Source organism: Gopherus evgoodei, chromosome 15, assembly GCF_007399415.2.
Source record: "Gopherus evgoodei ecotype Sinaloan lineage chromosome 15, rGopEvg1_v1.p, whole genome shotgun sequence".
Taxonomy (NCBI): domain Eukaryota; kingdom Metazoa; phylum Chordata; order Testudines; family Testudinidae; genus Gopherus; species Gopherus evgoodei.
The window spans coordinates 24287724-24309060 of NC_044336.1; the positions used below are offsets into that span (position 1 = coordinate 24287724).

Here is a 21337-nt window from a genome sequence, read left to right on the forward strand (position 1 = left end):
TTCTTTAGTCTCTCCAGCCCAGAGCCGCGGGGGGGGGGGCAAGTAGGGCAATTTGCCCCAGGCCCCGCAGGAGCCCCGGGAGTGTTTCGGGGCCCCTAGAGCTTCTTCCTCTCCAGGTCTTCGGCAGCGGGTCCGGAGAGCAAGGAACCCCCGCCGCCGAAGACCCCAGGTCCCCTGAATCCTCTGGGCGGCCCTGATCCAGCCCCTGAAAAAGTCTCTTCCTCCCCAAGAACCGGCACATCCTCCCCCCCTTACAATCTGTCTCCACCTCCAGCTTCCCTTGCAAGGTGCGTCCTCCCTCTGCGCCCCGCTCGCCCCCCGGGGCCGGATCGGGGCCGCCCCGCGGCTGGGCGAGGAGCGCCGCGCAGGTGAACCGCGCCCCAGCCTGGCGCGGCGAGTCCCAGCCGCTGCTCCCCGCCAGGTGCCACCCTCCCCGGGGCAAGAGGCGAGCCGGTCCCCGCGGCTCGCCAGCCGGCCGGGGCAGGGCACGCTCCGCGCTCGGCGCCCGGCTCCAGCAACCCCTCGCTCTGGGCAGAGACGAGCGCTCCAGCGGAGACCCAGGCACGGCTGGGCCGGCCTCCCGCCTCCCATTGGTCTGGGGCAGCCCTGGAGGGCGGGGACTGCCGAGCCGGTATTAAAAATCACATGGCCGCCCTCAAGAAAGAGGCAGTGGCTGATGGAGGGTTTGAGTTGCAAACGGAGCAGCGGGGTAGGGCGCTTGGGATTGGTTTGCTGATTCCCCCTAGCCACTGGATCTTACCCTCTTTTATGTATATCCATCCCCAGCTTAAATCCATTACCAGGTAAGGAGCACTTTCTTTTAACCTACATCTTTCTGTAGTGAAGTGTGCTACACAGTCACCTCTGCAATGCCACCCTCCAATGTCTGTGCCTAAGGAGTACGGGGGGCGGGGAGGGGATCAGTCTATACGTGTGTGCTTTACTATCAGGTTTATTGATTGCACTTTTCTGCATAGTCACATGAAGGGAGAGCTTTACCATTTCTCATACACCATACCGTTTAATTAATCTCACTAGCACATATAATTAGCTAGGTATGCTTGGAACACTTGAGCATCTGCTTGTGCTCATTTTATTTTCTCGAGTCACCAGCTGCCACTGAAGTATGTTGTATTTTGGGGGAGGGCTGGCAGTTAGCATGAAAACTCTCCTTTCCTCTGTAGGGTGCATCCTTTTCTTTTTGCTTATTATTTCAGGGATTCAAGAACAGAGGGAAAAGGTCAAAGCACACAGAATTACAGAGTTTAGAACATTAATTTTTTAAAAAATTAATAAAATTTATCACCTCTTGCACAACACATTGGCATTTATTCATAACACTGCACATCGACTGTACTCTATGAAAGATGCATCAAAGCAACTTGTGGAATTCTTTCTTAATGGGTCTGGCAAAAAGAAGTAAGAAAAAGAGCCATTGTGGTTTGAGTGACGGTGGAGAGATTGCATCATTTTAACTTGATTCATGACAGTTAAGAAAAAATACATATAGGAAATGGCAGACTTATTTGTGGCTGTATTGTACAAGCTTTTCCATTTTAACCAGGCAAGTGCTTCACATGCACTTTGGAGACTGTCTGTAGATAGTAGTTGCAGAGCATGCTTGAAGTCTATTCTGGGTGTTAAAAAGATGTGTTCCCTCCACATCTCTACTCATCAGGCTATATCTAGTTATGTATTCTTTTCTGTGTTCTCTGCCTTACCTTTACACTTGTTTGTTTTTCCATCCTGCTGGCCAGCACATCAACTACACCCCCTGGTGATGAATATTTCATTTGTAGTTACTTTGTCATCATCTAGAAATATCCTGAGATCGGCAAAGGAGCAGGATCTCAGATGACGGTGCCACTTATCTTTCCCCTTTTTCTCCATACACTTTTTCCTACATCACCTACTTTTCTTTTCTCAAATGTCTTCATGAAAATCTGTCATGATCCAAGCTAGCTTAGCATTAAATACATAATATGCCTCAAATCCCCTAGCCAAAGCAAGTAGGAAAATGAGGAAGAGGCTGGGCTAACAACTTTTAAATAATATATGGGACTAGGGAAAGGTCACTGAGCCTTGACACCTGAAGATCTGTGTCCAATAAAATAAGAGAGCATGGGTTTTTGGTTTTGCTGTATATCTTGGCAGTGTCTGTTTACTGAAGAGGGAGGAAAGTAGCAGTTGTGCTCACTTAGCAACATGTGCGCTGCACACACAACGCAGGGTAATGTGGCGTCAGCTTGGGAATAACTGCCCAGATCGCTCATTAGCAATCTCTCTCCCAACTCTTGTAACATCTCTATCTCTGAGCAGTCTGAAACCCTCCTGCACATTTCTCTTCCACTCACTCAGTGCAAATTACAGCCATCAGATGTAATTATTTTTCCTTGTGAGCTCTTAGAGATTTTGTTGTTGAATCGGTATTTTTCCAGAAAAGCTTCATTAATAGTGAAGTCCCCTTCTGTTCCCCCTTTCCAAGCCTCCCCTTGCAACATTTGAAATTCTGATCTCCCTCACTGTAGTGAATCTGTACACATGCCAGCAACTGGTTTTAGTACTTCTCTGTGGTGAAAACGGTGTTGTTTTTCTGTGGAGAGATAATGGGGTGAATAAAATAAGATGATTTAGTTTATGCCTGACTACACGTCATTATGCAATTCCCTCCCCACCCCCCGTGAGGGCTGTAGATTTGGTCTGCTCTTTGTACTCAATGATAACTTGAGAACGTTTGGAAAAATTAAACTTGTATTACAACCGTGCAGCAGGTGGATTCTTAAAGTAAGGCATCATATTAGATTTTTAGCCCAGGTCTGTGCATTTTTAGCTTTATACATGCTTTTTGTGTCAGGCTTGACCCTGTATTCCTTGCAGTCCCCAAACTCTCACTGCAGCCAATGGGAAGAGTTTAGGATGCACAAAATTCAGATCCCCTCACTGGTGGACCTGTTGATCCTCCCCCCCCACCCATACACAAGGTCCTGATCCTTGAAGTCAATGGGAATTTTTGCCATCTACTTGACTGGGGGCAGGATCAGGCCCATTGTGTTTCACCAGCTGTGAGTCTGCCTGCCGAAGTATTGCAAACCCCCCTCCCCGCCCGGTATCCTAGCTACTCAAAGCACACACAAGGATGAGAGGCAGTTTGTGCTGTTAAAAGACCATAGACAGCTATTCTATGACCAGCACTGTAACATGGGGTGTGCCAGAGTTTTGTTGTCTAAACATCCAGAAAGTCTATCAACACAGGAAAGAGATACCCCAAGGCTGCATTTCAATGTTTCAGGAATATTTACGCCAAAGTAGCTGCAGTTTTTGCTTCCAAAGGCATAACATGTGCAGTGGCACAACCATTAACTAATAATACTGTGCAGATGTACAGTAGGTGGAACAAATGCTATCATTAGCAATGGAAATATGACAACGGTAGGTGCCTATGGCTATTTTCAGGGTTCTAAATATGGTAAGCTATTTGTAGGATTCTGCTATTGTGGTTTCCGTGATTTGTGGCATTCAAACAAATTTCTTGGGGTCAAAAAAAACCTTTATTTATTTTTTTTTTTGGTATAAAGTTGCACATTCAGGTCCCTCAGATTTCACAGCTGTCCCCTCCCCAGACCCCTTCCTCTTTGAAATCCAAGAGACAAGGCAGAAAAATGACTAAATTAGTTCTAAGGCTACGTATTTCCATCAACTTGGAGCAAAACCTGCTTAGAACATGGAAGTTCAACATGATCATGCTTTTAGGATGTGGTTTATAAAAGTGATTAATCTGCAAACCAGTGTAATGATTTTGCAATGAGCTATTCTTTTTCATGGAACATATAAATAATAATTTGGCTTTTCCACTTGTATTTGGTTTTAGATGCATTTTCAAGCCAACAGAAAATATCTCAAACTGAATGTTAGACGCATTCCTTCGCTTTAGAGAGCTATATATTGGCAGGAATGAGGCACTCCGTTCTTATCACCCTTTCCCCACATTAAAAAAAAACAAACATACAAAGGGAACTTTATACGATGCAAACAAAATATTCAGACAGGTGTAAGCTTAACAGCATCATATCATCTTTATACATTAATGTGAAAGCTACATTCAAACTGGGTATTTTGAAAGTTGAAAGCTGCCAAAATGTATCATGCACTGCAGGAGTCACAGATGACTAATCTCAGGAAATATGTGTTGGGCCACATTTCTTGTAGAGTAATTTAAAATGTGTGTATGTGTGTGTGTTTAAAGCAAACCATGAAGTAGCTCTTCGGGAAGAAATGTCTTATGCATGTCTATAAATATCACTTAATCTTTTTGCCTGTCACCTGCTATTTTCTTACATACATCTGCTTACCTGTGTCCTTGTGATGCAGCTGTGAGGTGTAGGGGACGGAGGAATTAAGAGATCATATGTTGAACTCTAGAAATTCCAAATCTGTCTAGAGTTTTAACCCTGTTATTGGACCAGGGGTAGTTCCTATCCACAGTATTACTTTTTAATCTTGCTCTACCCAGGTCAGGAAGAACAGCTAGAGTGCGTGCAAACTATTTCACATGCAGAAGTCTTAGAAATGAGTTTGCTTAATTTTGTTTATATCAGTTGACAAAAGACATCTTAGTGTACTGTTCCACTAATGTGATTGGTACTTAGATCTCCTGCTGTGGCAAACCCACAACAGACATTATTTTAAAATCAGTTAAGACTTTCTTTTTTCCTTTGGTTGTGTGTGTGCAGGGGTGATTATTACAATTCATGCATTTTGCCTCCTCTGCAGTATTTCAGTTAAATTTCCTGCAATATAGTAGGTAACTTAATGGATGATGCACTTGTTAAAAGCAAACACTGGGTATAAGCCAGACCTCTATGAAATGAGTTTGGTGCCCTCCAGTCTCAGCAAACTAATCTTGTATCCACTATGCTAAGTCCTAACCATTGACATTCAGGACACAAGGGAAACTCGGGGCCATTTTCCTTTTGAAGGCAGAATCCCCTTTATCTCCAGAGAGGAAATTACCTTGTAGCTACCATCAAAGGCATCACAGAGATGTTAGGCCAATCCTATTTCTGTTAAAGCCATTTACGAAGAACTTCAGCAGGAACGGGATGGGGCCTCATTTGATTTGTGTGTTGATTTCCTACTGTGAATTTAATGATTGTATGGATCCCATCAAATTGCTGTGGCTTTGGTTTAAATAGTTGCCAACTTAGTCTGTATGGCTTTATTCCTATAGCTGGCAAAGAATGCACAACTTTTGCTTTAATGGACTAGTAAAGGGCTAAATTCTGCACGAGTGTAATTTAATGGAAGTTAGGGGAGTATCACTAGAGCTAAATTTGGCTCAAAGAACGCATAATCCTCATAATGCACTTGTTCCTCTAATTAACGCACACCTGTATCTTGGCTGGAATCGACCCTGAGACACAGGCTTCTATGTCATTGTAAATCAACTTGAGACTTGAACAGACATGCATGTGTTAAAGCTAATTCACTGTTCCGAAGTAAACCAAAGGTGCAGGGGTATGTACTAGATAGATACATGTATTTTCTGCTGTTAAGTGAATATTTCTTTAAGACCTGTAAGACGTGTTCACTTTAGTGCTTGCTGCAGAAAGAGTGATGACTTCTTTGCATTACTGATGTCAATTTTTGTCAATGCATAACCATAAACAGAGAATCTCTGTGCCCCAGGACAATTCCATGAATAGAAATGAATAGATTGAAAAACGAACCGTGTGGATTTGGAGGCTGGGGTCTTTATATAGCTTTGATTCATTGTTCTGTCCCTTTGAGTTCTAATGTGCAGTTTGTCTTTCTCTTGCAGACCATGTGCTCTCCATGACGGATGTTCGATTGCTAAGCTAACGCGGCATGTCAGAAGACTCTCCTTGATAGAGCCAAGGGTTGTTGGAAACTCCAACCTAGCCTTCTTATTTTTTTCTGTGTGTGTGTTCCTCTAGAACTTTCAAAACTGTTTCTCCAAAGGGTTTTGCAGAAACTCAGACTGTTTTTTAAAGCAGAAGCACCTCACTCCACAACAGTAGTGATGGGCAGCGTGCGAACCAACCGCTATAGCATCGTTTCCTCAGAAGAAGATGGCATGAAGTTGGCAACCATGGCAGTTGCCAATGGCTATGGGAACGGGAAGAGCAAGGTACACACTAGGCAGCAGTGCAGAAGCCGCTTTGTCAAGAAAGATGGACACTGCAATGTCCAGTTCGTTAATGTGGGAGAGAAAGGACAACGTTACCTGGCAGACATCTTTACCACCTGCGTGGATATTCGCTGGAGGTGGATGCTAGTTATCTTCTGCCTAGCTTTCATCCTTTCCTGGCTTTTTTTTGGCTGTGTGTTTTGGCTGATTGCTCTGTTGCATGGGGATCTGGAGGCGTCAGCAAACTACAAATCTTGTGTCTCCAATGTGAACAGCTTCACTGCAGCCTTCCTCTTCTCCATCGAAACTCAGACAACAATTGGGTATGGTTTTAGGTATGTCACGGACGAGTGCCCCATTGCAGTCTTCATGGTGGTTTTCCAGTCTATCGTAGGCTGCATCATTGATGCCTTCATCATTGGGGCTGTCATGGCAAAGATGGCTAAACCAAAAAAAAGAAATGAAACTCTAGTCTTTAGCCACAATGCTGTTGTGGGCCTGAGGGATGGGAAGCTGTGCTTAATGTGGCGTGTTGGAAACCTACGGAAAAGCCATCTGGTAGAGGCACACGTGAGAGCCCAGCTTCTTAAATCCAGGGTCACCTCCGAAGGAGAATACATCCCCTTGGACCAAATAGACATCAACGTTGGGTTTGATAGTGGGATAGACCGCATATTCCTGGTCTCCCCAATTACAATAGTCCATGAAATAGATGAACAAAGTCCCTTGTATGATTACAGTAAGCAAGACATGGACAATGCAGACTTTGAAATTGTGGTAATATTAGAGGGCATGGTGGAAGCTACCGCCATGACTACCCAGTGCCGTAGTTCATATCTGGCAAATGAAATCCTCTGGGGCCACCGTTATGAGCCTGTGCTCTTCGAAGAGAAAAACTACTACAAAGTGGACTACTCTAGGTTCCACAAAACGTACGAAGTGCCCAACACACCCCTCTGTAGTGCCAGAGACTTAGCAGAAAAGAAATACATTCTCTCTAACGCAAATTCCTTTTGCTACGAGAATGAAGTGGCCCTCACCAGCAAAGAAGAGGACGAGAGTGACAATGGGGTGCCTGAAAGCATGAGCACAGACACCCTCCCAGACATGGACCATCATAACCAAGCTGGGGTGCCACTAGAACCTAGGCCGTTAAGGCGGGAATCGGAAATATGACTGACTGACTTTTTCTCTGTTATCGTTTGGTTTAAAGGAAAAGTACGTCGGTCAAAGGCACAATGAGCTGAGAGTTGACCCGAAGCAGTTTTCAGACGATGGTACTGTTGAAGAAAGGCATGAAGACAAGCGGTCCTGAGGAAACTAAGCCAGTTTTAGGGCTGTCTTTAGAGGAGAGATTGCTGAAAATGAACTCTAATCACGAAGCACTAAACAATGTCTAAGTGTGACCAGAAGGCACATATATATTGTAGAATAAATTATGTATATATTTTTTTACAAAACTTGAACTTGCAGGCGAGCTTTGGTTGGGTTTTTTTTTTCCAACTTTTTCCAGAATGCTTCTCTCTAGGGAACAAGAATGTTTTTAATGGCATAACAAAGGCAAGAATCTGCCTTATTATTATTATTATTATTATTTTATTATTATTGTTGTTGTTTTAAGAAAGCTGCTGCTAACTACATGGACACAAATTGTAATTATTTTGTGGCAGTGTAGTTTTTTCTTTTGTGTAATTTAAAAAAAAATGTCAACATTGAATTTTGTGGGTTGAAAAGCTCACAATCATACTTCAAAGAGGCCAGTGCGGCCGTATAGTCTGAACTTCTTTTGAGGTCAGTAGTTTGATAGCTAGAATCAATTTTTCTCTCTTTTCAGTTACATAAGGGGCATTATGTAACATAAGGCCAATTGGTAGCCTCCAGCAAAAAAATTTTTTCAGGGGAGGGAAGGGAGGGGGCTGAGTTTAATTCTCTATCTAAAAATTAAGTTAAATCTACCTAAATGGATACCAAAGAAAATGCACAGTTTTGCACAGTGGAGTTTATTTCAATGAAACAGGCTGCTTTAAACAAACAAAATTTGAACCTCAGACTTCTTTTTTTTTTTTTTAAAAAAGGGCCTCATTTCGCACCTTATTCAGAAAATAGAGTGTAAGACTCGGATCTAAGTAAGCAAGACATTTTTCTCCCCTCTGTGGGAAAACGAGCTCCCTTTCTTTCTTTTTATAAGAAGGAAAAGGCGGGGGGGGGCAAACATCTGTTCTTTCCTGTTAGCAAAACACCAGCGAGGCTACAGCAGAAGGTCAAGTGTTATTCTACACACATTCCAAAACTGCTTCTACAACTTAGAGGGCCCTTTTAGAGCTGACCCGGCGTTCTGAGAACTGAGCCATCAGACATGCTGCAGGCGGTCATTTCATTTCCAGTTAAACTAGGCTAGAACCATGCAAAGCTGCTGATCTGCGCTAGGCTAAGTCGGCTGGAGCAGGCATTTAGGCGTAGGTGAGCCGAGCAACAGTCAATCCCTGGGGAGTTGGGGGGTGGGGAGAGAGGGAAGTTGTAACAGAGCAATCTGAAAGAGCATAGGGATGTGAATGTTTTGGGAAAATGCTTCACTTTGGCAGGGCACGGGTGTCAGACCAGGTGTAATAGTGTGCTCTGGATCATTTGAAAAAGGATTATTTGCAGATAATACTGTAAAAGAGTTCCCTCTCCCACCTCCTTTTTACCTGTAAACATCGACTGAGCTATCTATGGAGGATGAAATATGTCATCAAGCCTTGTGACCTTTTGTAAAGCCATGGCTCTAATGGTATTTTGGCCCCCTTGCCAAGAATGCTTTAATGTTTTCTGTGCCTCTGAGATCAAGCATATAACTTAGCTGTACTTGAAGGTTCCTTGCCTGTGAATCTTCCTCAAGGAATAGGTAATAATGGTGGTGGTGACAATAGATTCTAGTCAACTCTTTTACAGTATCGGATCGCTGTATGCCATTAAAAAACAGCTTGTTCTAGGTCTAATGTCTTCTGTAAATGGACATCTGTGAAGGCCTCTGGCCCCTTGTAGCCCTGCCTGAAGGAAATGCCTGCAATGACGTGGTGGTTTCTGATAAGATGGTATTTACAATAACCTGAGTAGGTGGGTTCTATAACTGTGGAAATTTTACATTGTAAAGGTAGCTCTGGATATTCTAAAGAGGGCAGATGTTATTTAAATGCAAGTTCTAAAACTGTTTGGGGCGGGGAGGTAATTAAACCCACAAGGCAACTTGAACGCAGTCCTGGGTCATAGCCAGTGAATGCAACTGAACGCTACTTGTGCTGCTATTGTGATATTCTTGTAAAGGAAAACAACTAAACCAAAGAGTATTCAGTGAAATGTAAAACAAATGAAGATGCAATGGGGGAAGGGAGGAAATGGGGAAATGAGCTGGAGAAAAGGGAACCTTTTCCCCTAATTAGATCACTCCAAAATACACAGTGCCCCACTGAGGAGACTTGAAAAATCAGAGCAAGGGACAGGAGATAAGGGAAAATAAAAAACTTCAGTTTGTTTTCTTTATTTTTTCTTAAAGAAACAAACAAAAAAAGGAAAAAATCTGAAATTTCTGGTGCACAGTTTTTTTCGAGTCAGTTTTTCAGAAATGTTTTTAAAATGTACATTTTATAAAGTTTATCAAGTATTTTCATATTTAAAGCCAAATGTAAATAGAAGTCTGTAAAGGAGAAGAAGAAAAATGAAAAATTAAATAAATCCATAGGAAGTATAAATTCAGTTCAGCAATTTCTGCTAGCTAGTACCTAGATGCTACTGGTTAGCATGGTTTTAGCAAATACTTACAAGCCTTGTAGGGTTCCTAATGCTATGAACTTCTGTTATTTATTTAAGCATGGACTTTTTAATTTGAAAATATTTTCTAGTTACTGGCATTTTTTAAAAAGTTACAAGCTTTCAGATTGCTAGTCTTGTTGAGAGTGGATACTTAGGTAATTCATTGCACTCTCTGCTGGATTTATTTTATTTTTTAAATAACCCTTTGTCTCTACTGACTGAATCTAGCATTGCAGATTTGCACTCAGCCTCTGACTTGTGAAAGCTGCTAGGAAAGAGACCTGACCTGCAATGTATATTTCATGGTACCCTCCCCACCCCTTGTTCATATCTCAAATGGTTTAAATACATTTCTGAACATGCCTTGGTAAGCTCAATACAGGTCAGACTATTATAGGGTTGGTTAATTCTTCTTTTTTTTAATTTTTTTAAAGGCATGCGTAGTGACTGACAGCGTTCATACTTAGTGATACTAGGCCAAAGGAATCCCTCATTTATGGCCTGATCCAAATGCCTGTTGAAGCAAATGGGAGTCTTTCCATTGGCTTTCCAAGTTTTGGATCTGGTCCTTAGGCTATGGACTGACCCCAAGGATGAAGTTGGCTCACTGGCACAGGTGGTTTTATGTATTTTGCTTGGGGAGTCGGGGAGGATTTAGTTATTTCTGCCCTTCCCTGAAAATACTTGAATAAGACTTAATGTCTGAAACATAATACCGCCTAAAATGACAAAAGGCATTTGTGAGACCGGTTGGGCTATGTTGTTTCTCTCCTCTGTCTCTTTGGTGCAACTTGTTTTTTGGATAAGTAGCAAGGGTGGAAATCACTACATTTTAATTGTGTTTAATGATACATTCTCCCAATCATGATAAATTTCTGTGGTGTTAACTTAGCACTTGTTCTCTTTTGGCAAAGACAAAGGGTTTGTATGTTTTTATCTGGTCTCCTAGGTCCTTTTTTTTTCCATATTGGATTACAAGGTAAAGCCGAGAAGTACTGTAATGTCTTTAAACTATGGCTGCTCTTGACCATTTAAGGCAGAAGGGTGCTGCAGATTTGCCATCCCACCACCAACCAGACATTTATTTTGCAATGACTCTTGGTCTGCAGCTGTTGTAAGGTGAACAATCGAGACATTTGACAATTGTCCATTACTATTTTCCTGTTTGCAGCCTTTTTGTATCAAAGTCTTCCTAATGTACTGCACAAATCATGGATTGTACAGATTTTTATATATTATGTCTTATTTTATTATTTCTAAATAATAATAATAAAAAAACCCCAATGATCTTCTGTCTGTATCTTCTGCGTGTGGCGAGTGGGTCAGAACATCACCCTTTAACTGTATTGCACTGGTGCCTGCAGCCAAAATAGGGGACCCTGTGAAGTGCCTCCCACAGTAACACATGCTAAGAGACGGTCCCTTCCCTCAAAAGCTTGTAATATTAGTAGACAAAGGGTAGGAGGACAGGTGATATTCTTATTTTGCAGATTAGGGACTGAGGCACAGAGCCTCATTGTTTCCTATGGCGATTTACACCAGATGAGGATCTTCCCAGAGTGATTAAGTGACTTTCTCAAAGTCACACAGGAAGATTGTGGTAGAACTGAGAATTAAACTCAGGCCTTCAGAGTCCTACTCCAGAACCTTAACTACGTGACCAGTGCTTAATTGTAGTGAAAGAGGTGCCGGGCCTTAAGCAATTAGGTGCTGCGACTCAAGCTGGTTTTTTTTTTTTTTTTTACTTTCATAACTGATGCATCAAGCCCAGAGGTGCTGGGGCTCTGAATTGCCAACTCTAGAGGTGCCAGGGCTCAGCCCTGGTGGGCGGGAGGGTTAGCTCAGTGGTTGAGTATTGCCTTGCTAAACCCAGCATTGTGAGCCCAATCCTTGAGAGGGCCATTTGGGGATTGGTCCTGCTCTGAGAAGGGGGTTGGACTAGATGAGCTCCTGAGGTCCCTTCCAACCCTAATAGTCTATGAAACTCCAGCACAAATTAAGCATTGCATGTGACTATCCTTCTCTTAAGTACAAAGTGTTTGTACACAAAATAGAGATCACATTAATCAAAATGATGGTAAGAGAACAGATTATAAGGGGCCTCAAAAAAAGTGTGCATGTATTCACCAAGAAAAGACAAGGTGGGAAAATGGGCACCCAGGGCATAAACTGACCTCTGGTGAGGTTTGGGCATGGATTTGAAAATAAAATGGGAGCCATAATGCCAAATGCCCATGTACCATCCCAAAGGGATGTTCCACATTTACCTCTATTCCAAATAGACTTGGTTTAATGATCTTAAACATCTTAGATCATTCTGCATCATGAAACTGACATCACAATAGGCCAAATTCTGTCCTCAGGATACTCCTATGTAATGCCTCTGGATGTTAGCTGGAGTTCTGCTTGAGTATCTGGGAACAGAATCTATGCCTCAAATCAATAGGCTGAAACCCAAATGCACTTCTTGCACCATTTTTTGTGTCTGTGTCCTTCAATCTGACTTCTATTCTGGGCTTTGCCACTCAACTCCCTATGTGACCTTGGATAAGTAGCTTCAGCTCTCCATGCATCAGTTCTCCTGTCCATGATATGAAGACCAAAATATGTGCCCCTTTTTGTAAAGCAAGGTACAAGATCTGATCTGGTCTTTGTCCTGCATTTGATCATTTAGGGTTGAGAGGTGTGCACCCCCCCACTGATTTGAAAACTTAAATTCAATGGAACAAGTGGATGTCTAATCCATACCACTATAGTGATACCCTCTAGTTTTGCTATAATGCTATGACTGACAAAGACAAACAGATTTCAAGTTTTGTGCCTCCATATACAAGGAGCTGGAAAAAGTGGAAGATTTTACAAACTATCCAATATTGTCATCATAAGCACTGCAGAACTCCTATTCGGCTCAAGAAGATTAGGCCAAAGTAATCAAGATTTAAATATATTGTAATATCCAAGCACGGTATGAAGAGTTTCAAATTGAGTTTGGCACTGAGGTCCTTAATAGTATATAAATGAATCTCTAGTACGATGCTTCAACTCAGAACCTTTTCCTCTGTAAGGACCCCTGTTGTAAATTCAGCTTCCCTTTTCAAAATCTGTTTCTTAGAAAGGTAGTTTATGTGCTGCATTGAAACTTATGCATATCCAGAGTTTTGTTTTTAAACAGGGCCAAATTCAGAGCTAACGCATAAGGGACCTCCTTGCCGTCAGACTGCCTTACCCAAAATTAAACTGTTTTAGAACTAGAACTTACTGATTTCTCTAATCAGTGTTATTGATGCAGAGAAGGTCAGCAGAAAGTGAATGCAAAAGGGCCAGATAATGGAGAAATTCTGATATACATAAGCTGAGAATTTGGCTCAAAGTATTTGAGAATTTGGCTCAAAGTATGGAGAGGCTTATTTTAAGTGACACTGTAGCCTGCCTTCCTGTTATTTGCTTCTCTTACTGTGCTGCCCTCTTCTGGTCCCTCTGTATGCATTATACCGGTGCAGCCTTCCATTGGTAAAGTTAGACTCTGTAGGCCACATTCAGAGATGAAATGTGGAAGTAACAGCACCAGTATTCCAAACTCTCATGATCATAGTGAGTGTCTCACAATGCCTTTTTTCATTTCAATCATGAGCTCCTAGAGTAATGGAATGATGTGAGGATCTCAGCTTTTATTTAAAAAAATATATAGACTTCATGGTTGCGGAGTAAAGCCTGAACATGTGACGTGACTGTAACCTAAAGGCTCAAAAGACAGAAAAAACACTAAAAAGAATTTAAACTTATTTAAAAAAAAAACTTAGCATTTTTCAGCCAGCCTAATGATTGTGGAGGGTCAGAGTCATGACCTGAAAATTTTAAGGGTGTCAGTGTTGGGGGTCAGTTTCATACTAGCAAGTGGGTCAGAGCATTTTAAAAGGGCTTGTCTAGAATAATGAATTTGCACTTGTGTATCTATTTAGACAGTATGCTCTTTGGGGCAAGGATGGTCTTCTTGGTTTTGTACAGCACCTAGCGCAATGGGGCCTTGGTCCATGCCTGAGGTTACTAGGTGCTATTGCAATGCCAGTAATAAATAATTATTAGCAATAATACATTGATGTTGCTAGAACAGCACAAATCATATTGTAGATGCACTACAGTGGGGACACTTATCCTGGTAATATATTAGTTTAACTCACATCAGGGAGCGCCTGGTCTTACAACAGTGAAACATATCTACAAGGAGGATCTGCACTGCAATATAAACCCACAGTGAATTGAAGTCTTAAATTGAAATAACATATATGTTTTGAGAAGGGGAGGGTCATAACATATTTTTGAGAAGTAGAGGGGAGGAACAACTGTTGAGTTACACTAACTAACTCTCAAGTCTTCAATTCACCTCTGAATCTGGCCATCAGTGCATAAGGGGTTTTCTACAATCGCTAAGATGCTATTGCTTATTTAACCTCTGTAGCTGGAGAATTTCTTGCTCAGAAGAATCAAAATTACCTGACTTGCTGAAGATCTGTCTCCAGTGACGGCTAGGTTCCATGGCATTTGGAAGCATTTCAGACTTTTCCAGTTAATTGCACTTATGCTGAATTTAGACCAGTGTTTAGTTCAAAAACCTAGCAATGTGGGTCTAGACAAAACTGCCAGTGCTACAGAATATGAAAGTCGGGCATTCTAACTGAAGAAGACACCCCAAAAACAAGAGTAAGAATCTTTCCGTGCTTACTAATCAAGAAAATATTTACAGCCAGAAGACCAAATTTTCCTCACCCACATGGGTACAAATCCAAAGCAACTCAACTGAAATCAGGAGATAAGTAAAATCAGTAGAGTTACTCTTGATTTACAGAAGGCAGTTGAAATCAGAATTTGGCTTGGGGTGAAGGAGCAGGAGGAATCTCCTATAAAATACTTAGGGAAGTGCCCCTTTATGTATTGAGAATGCTGGGGGAACTACACCTTATGAGAGATGGGAGATTCACTAGGGTAGATCACAGATGATGGCATATCTATAGGAAAGAATGTTGTAATGGATATAATTGTGCCAGGGAAACACCAGGGATATTATGTGAACTATTCATATCACTTCAGCATGACAGTCAGAAAAGAGACATGTAACATAGGCCAGAACTGTGAACAAAGACCATGGGCAAACGTTTCAGTGCATTCGGCAATTCTCCAACAGGAGCCCAAATCCATTCCTAAATCTCTACATTTATCTTGCATGCAGGGTAGATTTTCTTTTGTGAACTCTCGCTGTTACCTAAAATCCAGCATGTTCACCTTAATGCAAGTTCTTGAGGAGTGAGAATTTGCAATTCCTCCCATTTGCACTTTAGCTTACGACTAGGCACATTTTAATGCCTTCCTTTGGCTTTTTCCTTTTCTGCAGTGGTCTGGTAATAACACTTTATCTTGAAATTTGGAGAGTTATTTGCAGATGTTGGGGTGTGTGCGCATGGGTAGGGAGGCGGGATGAGGGAGAGGAGAACACAAAAGTAAAGAAAATGAATATTACAGAAAGCTCAATAGTATATAAAAAAATACAAGCCCTGACGGAGATGGCAATTCTTTCAAGGGTTTCCCTAAGTACAGGCTTCATTCCAGCAATGCAGTTTATAGTCTTACCAAAGGTACAAATCCAACATATCGCCTGGCAAGCAAATGTATTTTGTAGGGCTGGGCAGCCTGGGGAAAACCCACCTATTTAAGCAGCTCATAAGTTTTATTTTATTCTTTAAAAAATAAGTTCCCTAAGCTTGTGGCCTGAAATACAGTCAATGAGGAAGGACAGCGGTAAAGCAATAAGCTTTTTAAAGAGTCTCACAAAGACTCATACAAGTTAGATGCAGTGAATTATGAAATAGTTACTGGGCTGGTGGGCATTTTATTGCTCATTTCATGTTCCTTCTGCTTTCTTTCTGGAGAGACACTTAAAGCCTGATTCTGAATGACTCAGGCAAAACAAAGTTGGTTTGGCTTCAGCATGATTCTGGGCTGAGAAAGAACTGGAGAATCAGGCCCTTAGGCAAAGAGGTGTGATCTTCTGGTTTCAATGTAGGCCTGTGCAGAAGAAAGTCATGATCTGTAATCCCAGCTCTGACATAAGAATGTAAGACCATAAGAGCTGCTGTTCTGGGTCAAACCATGGTTCAATTTGCCCACTATCCTGTCCTCTACAATAATCCACACTGGAGCTTCAGGAGGGTGTAAAGAATAGGGCAATTATGGAGCTTTCCACTCCTGGCTTGTCAGAGGTTTAGGGTTGCCTTGAGGATGGGGTTCCTCCCCTGACCATCTTGGCTAATAGACATTGATAGACCTATCTGGCCTGAACTTATCTAGCTCTTCTTTGAACCCAGTTATGCTTTTGGCCATCACAACATCCCATGGCAATGAGTTCCACAGGTTATTTGTGCATTGTGTGAAAAGGTACTTCCCCTGGTTTGTATTAAACCTGCTGCCTATTAATTTCATTGTTTTTTGTATTGTTTGAAAGGGTAAATATCGCTCTCCATTCACTTTTTCCACACCCTGTACCGCCCCACCACTGCACAGACTGGTGCATCAAAGGGAACCAACAGGGCAAGGAGCAGTCCTAGCAGAGGTAATGTCTCTCTGAGGAACTGCTGTCATGCATACAGGCCTCTCTATGAATTGCAGGGGTTTGGTTTGCTCTGGCTGGGCAATGATCCTCCTCCTCCTTCCCCAAAGGTGTGGAGAAGTGTCTACATCATTGTGGGGATGTGATTCCTCTATGTGCAGTATGGGATCCCTTGGGCTGAAGCATGCTATAGAAATGTTACATACAGTATTGAATCTGTTGTGGGGAAGGGCTTGCGCTATCTCTCCAAATCCCCTGACATGGGACTGAAGAGGGAGTTGAGAACGAGCAGGACTGGAAACAGATAGGAATAGGAGAAACTAATGAGGGACGGGGAAAAGCAGAAGCTGCCAACTCATATCCTAAACAACCCCCACTTGCCCCAAGCCTCTTGTTACCCTGTCTCTGTTACTTCTAGAGGGAATTGCCCCTTGCCCTCTCCCAGATTAGGGGCAAAGCATGCTGCTAGGGCATCCTACTGTCTAAACTCCAAGCTTAAATAAACAGCAGCCTTAGACAAATCCTTAACCTCAGACAGCCAGAAAAAGAACTTTGGTAGAGGCCAAAACAGAAAGTGATAGGACAGCTAATTATGGAATGAAAATGGAGGTGGCTAGGACACAAATGGAGGAAAGAACTGAACGACATAACAGGACAGGTGCTGGACTGGAATCCCCAGAGCAAGAGGCGATGAGGTAGACTAAGGACAATTTGGAAATGCACAACAGAAGCAGAACTGAAAGTCATCAAAAGGACCTGGGGAGAAGCTAAGACTGCAGCAAGAGATCGGCCAAGATGGAAGGCAGTGGTGAATACAATGGCCTGTATTTTAAATGGAATAAAGAAGCATACTTCAAATAAGTCTAGGGTGACCAGATATCCCAATTTAATAGGGACAGTCCTGATATTTGGGGCTTTTTCTTATATAGACTCCTATTACCCTTCATCTCCTGTCCCGATCTTCTCTCTGGTCGCCCTAAATAAGTCAAGCCATGCTGTTTGGACAGAGTGTGCATGAAGCTCATTCTACTGTTGCCCTGGAGAAAACCAGAGGGCTTTATTCTTCAGGGATGCCAAACAGGCCTTCACCAACATGCAATTTATTTAAGGTGAAACATATGGTTATGTGCCAATCATATCTGAATACACAAATTGGTTCATTAAATATTTTGCATAATATGTCAAGTGTGGTGCTGCACGGTTATTCTGGTGTTTCATAATGCTCTGGGAGGGGTGGGGTGAGGTTCTTGGTAAAGAGTCCCTGGCAGCACAGTTTAGTGAAGTGCACGCCTTTTATGGTTACCATGGAAACCAGGAAGCACCACGAACATTGCTATCAAGTTTTAAATAGTTAGTCAAAAGAAAATAAAGAAAAAAACTAAACCAGGATGCTTAGAGATAGCTATCTAACAAGCTGTGTTTTCATGATTAAACAGCTATAAAAATGTGCAGTTTTTACTTGCCTCTGAGACTAACCTTAAACTGAAATATCTCTCTTCAACCTAAATCATTATTAGGCCTAATCCAGGCTTTTATTTAATTGTTATACAATAGGCTGGTACCAGCAAAGGCTGGGTTTGAAGGCTACAGGTTAGTGACATGGGACCTTTATGTACATGGATTAAAATCTCCCATGGCCAATGCAGTGTTTAAGCCTTATTTTGTGGGCATTAGCCATTCTCTCAAGTGATGTTCAGGTCTTAGTCCTGTGGCAGGGGTGAAGTTCAACCGATAGCCAGATATAATTCATACCTTCAAGTCTTTGCAGCAGAATACATTTATGATTCCTTTGTATGTTTTGGGTAGTAGCACACACACAAAAATCCAAAGAGAAGTAAAGAGACAGGGCCAGTAAATCATTTTTTCATGTTGATACCTGTAGTGACTGTACCTTTACAGGGAAGGCAGAACAAGTAGTTAGTATTGTCTCTATTTATACCTTAGGCAAAAATGCTTTGGCTACAGCACTTTTATTTAAGGTACTGCTGTGCTCTAAAAAAATGGAAACGGACAGATGCATCTCTTTATTTTCACAGATAAATCGGTGGATCCTCCCCCATTAATCATCCCAGTAAAGAATTCCAAATGGGAAGGCCAGACAAATATGACTGAAATTATGGAACAGATGAAATGTATGTAACACAGTTCAAAGTAAAATCCCTATTTGCATAGATTAGGCAAAAGGACATGCTGGAGAGGCTAAGAAACCTACATGCTGATCAAGTGCTCCACCCACAGACAGATTACCTGTACATTGCTGCATATATTAGGGACAATTGCTATAGCAACAGCTGGAGAAGGGAACACTTCCTGGTTCTTTTATACCTGGCCCACAAGCAAATCTGGTATTGCATTAAGATTGTGCACCAAAGGTACAACACACCTAAAAACACTTCTGGCTGATATCTCTTTTCAAGGATTGCTTAGTTCTGCCAGGCATGCTGAGCTATGCCTTTAGAGCAGGGGTTCTCAAAACTGAGGGTCAGGACCCTCTGGGGGTCACGAGCTGTCAGCCTCCACCCTAAACCCTGCTTTGCCTCCAGCTTTTATAATGGTATTAAATATATAAACAAGTGTTCTTAATGTATAAGGAGAGTCGTATTCAGAGGTTTGCTGTGTGAAAGGGATCACCAGTACAAAAGTTTGAGAACTACTGATTTAGAGCTTGTACACAGAGGCTCAAATTTACAAAGGAGTCTAAGGAAATGAAGACAGTGGGAGTTTGAAAATTCCACCCTTATCTGTCCCAGGATGGAGCCATTTCGCTTCTGTTTTCAGAAGCAGTTCACCGCAAATCTGAGATCTATTTCCCCTCACCCTGCCCAGTAAAAGATAAATACATAAATAAATAATTCCACAATCCTGACATGGGTTCAGATCTCAAGCATTCATGGGGATTCATGGCCCTTTGGTTGGACTTTAAAATTCTTAACTGTTTAACCTAGGAGAGAATTTCCATGGCATTTTAGTTTAGGGCTATTTTGATATACAGCTGCTAGGCAGAATTGGGGAGGTAACTGGTCATGATACAAAATCTTTCTCCATTAGTTTATGACCTTTAAATGCACTCCAGTTCAAAGTTGAAATGATTGCATGGTTGTCATGGTTATTGGAGTAGCTGCATATCTGAACCCTTCTTTGATCTCTCTGGTTATGTCTACACTGCAATGTAAGCCCACCGTTAATAGAATTAGAGTTAGCAGACCCTGGGTTTGTTAACTTAGGTCTTATTTGTAACTCCAGGTTAGGAATTGTTGAACACTAGGTCCCAACCTAAAGCTCCAGTATCTGTACTGCATTATGCAGGCCTGACTCCAACCACTCATATCCCACACTTCCTAGTGCCCTTCCAGATGTGGCCACTCTAGTCTTTTGTTTGTGGTGCAATGTGGGAAAACTTGACTGTCCAGAGGACAAAGAAAGTTGATCGTTGGAATTGTGTGATATATTGGGCGGACTCCCAGAGCGCAAGTCCAGTGGGGCTGCATCTACACTGCAAAGCAATAGAGCTTGAACCCTGGGTCTTGGCTTAACTCAGGCTCAGAACCTCCATCCCTGTGGGGTCCTGGGTTGAAGCCCTGGGTTAGTGTACACAGAAGGGGGTAGGCTTGAGCCTGAGCTCGAACCGTGTATACATACCCTCTGAGTGCACCTTCACAGGTCCCATGCTTTTACTGCTCTTGGGATGAAATCTTGTGATTTTCCCACACTTAGACTGGGTCCTGTGCACTAACTAAGCTTATCTAACAGATCCTACTGGATTTGGTACCTGCAGTTCTTTCCTTTGGGAGCTACGACTATTGGTAAGTACAGTGACCAGACAGCCTTTTCAAACCAAAATATTGTTTAATCTTAAGAGTAGAAAGAAAACATAACATAAAAGGAAAAGAATTGTTAAAACAAAAAAAAGTTCTGCATACCTGTCTATCTTATCTACAGTCTAGCTCTCCTCCTGATAGGAGACCCTGGTAAGTCTAATTTCCCAGACACACTTTGTCTCCTCTGTGTGTACTTATGGCTGTGGTTGTGCATATCATAAAAATTCAACCCAATTCAGGACGATTAGAAATCTCACCAAGGGAGTCCATGTTTTGCTCTGTAAACTGGTAACATATTATAGCCGGATAAGAAACAGTTTTCCCATCCCATGGACATTCTGAGGATTTTCAATTCAAGTCAATCAAAACATTTCATTTCAATAATTTCAGAATGTTTTGATTTTGTTCTTTTCTCTTTTTAAACCCTTTATTAGTCTTAATTTACTAAAATTTCTAAATGAAAGGTCATTTAGCTTAAAAAACCAGCACTTGCTGATTTGAAAATGTCAAAATGAAACTTTTAGATAATTTCAATAAAAAAAAATTCAAAATTTTTTGCAGTGGAGACTTATAAAAACTGACCATGTTTTGCAAATGATTTTAGTTTTGACAAATTGGTATTTTTTTGGTGAACGAAGAGTTCATCAAAACATTACCATCCAGCTTCATAAGATATCATGATTTCTCTATCAGTGACACCTTCCTGGTGACAAGGTTTCATTGGTGCCATCAGATATGGTTCACTGTACTTTGTATAGTATCAGAGGGTAGCCGTGTTAGTCTGGATCTTGTATAGGCACAAATCTTCTACTTCGTAGGAGTGTTTCTGTACTGTGAGGGGACCTCTATTATGGACCTGCTACCTATTACCTCCACAATCACAACAGTCAGTCAGGGGATTTTCCTTAGCAAGGATAGGACATTATTTATTATTCATCCTGAATGGTGGAATAATCCTAAAACTATGCTTTAGGGGATCATCAT

At 41.9% G+C, this 21337-nt stretch overlaps 1 protein-coding gene across 4 annotated transcripts in view; it reads left to right on the top strand.

The window, feature by feature from the left end:
* The first annotated feature begins 689 nt into the window (after positions 1–689).
* The window catches only part of KCNJ2 (potassium inwardly rectifying channel subfamily J member 2), a 31546-nt gene continuing 10898 nt past the window's right edge, over positions 690–21337 (top strand). Inside the window, exons 1-5 of one of the 4 annotated variants that reach the window (XR_003996654.1) lie at positions 690–803; positions 5819–8608; positions 16431–16538; positions 18572–18667; positions 20286–20324. Coding sequence is in view for 1 of the 4 variants with exons in the window: in XM_030534729.1 (XP_030390589.1) it covers positions 6041–7324 (1284 nt within the window). In the remaining 3 variants the exon portion in view is untranslated. Of the gene's footprint in view, positions 804–5818; positions 9711–16430; positions 16539–18571; positions 18668–20285; positions 20325–21337 lie in introns of those variants that run through there. The other 3 variants (XR_003996653.1, XR_003996655.1, XM_030534729.1) reach the window with 3 other exon arrangements.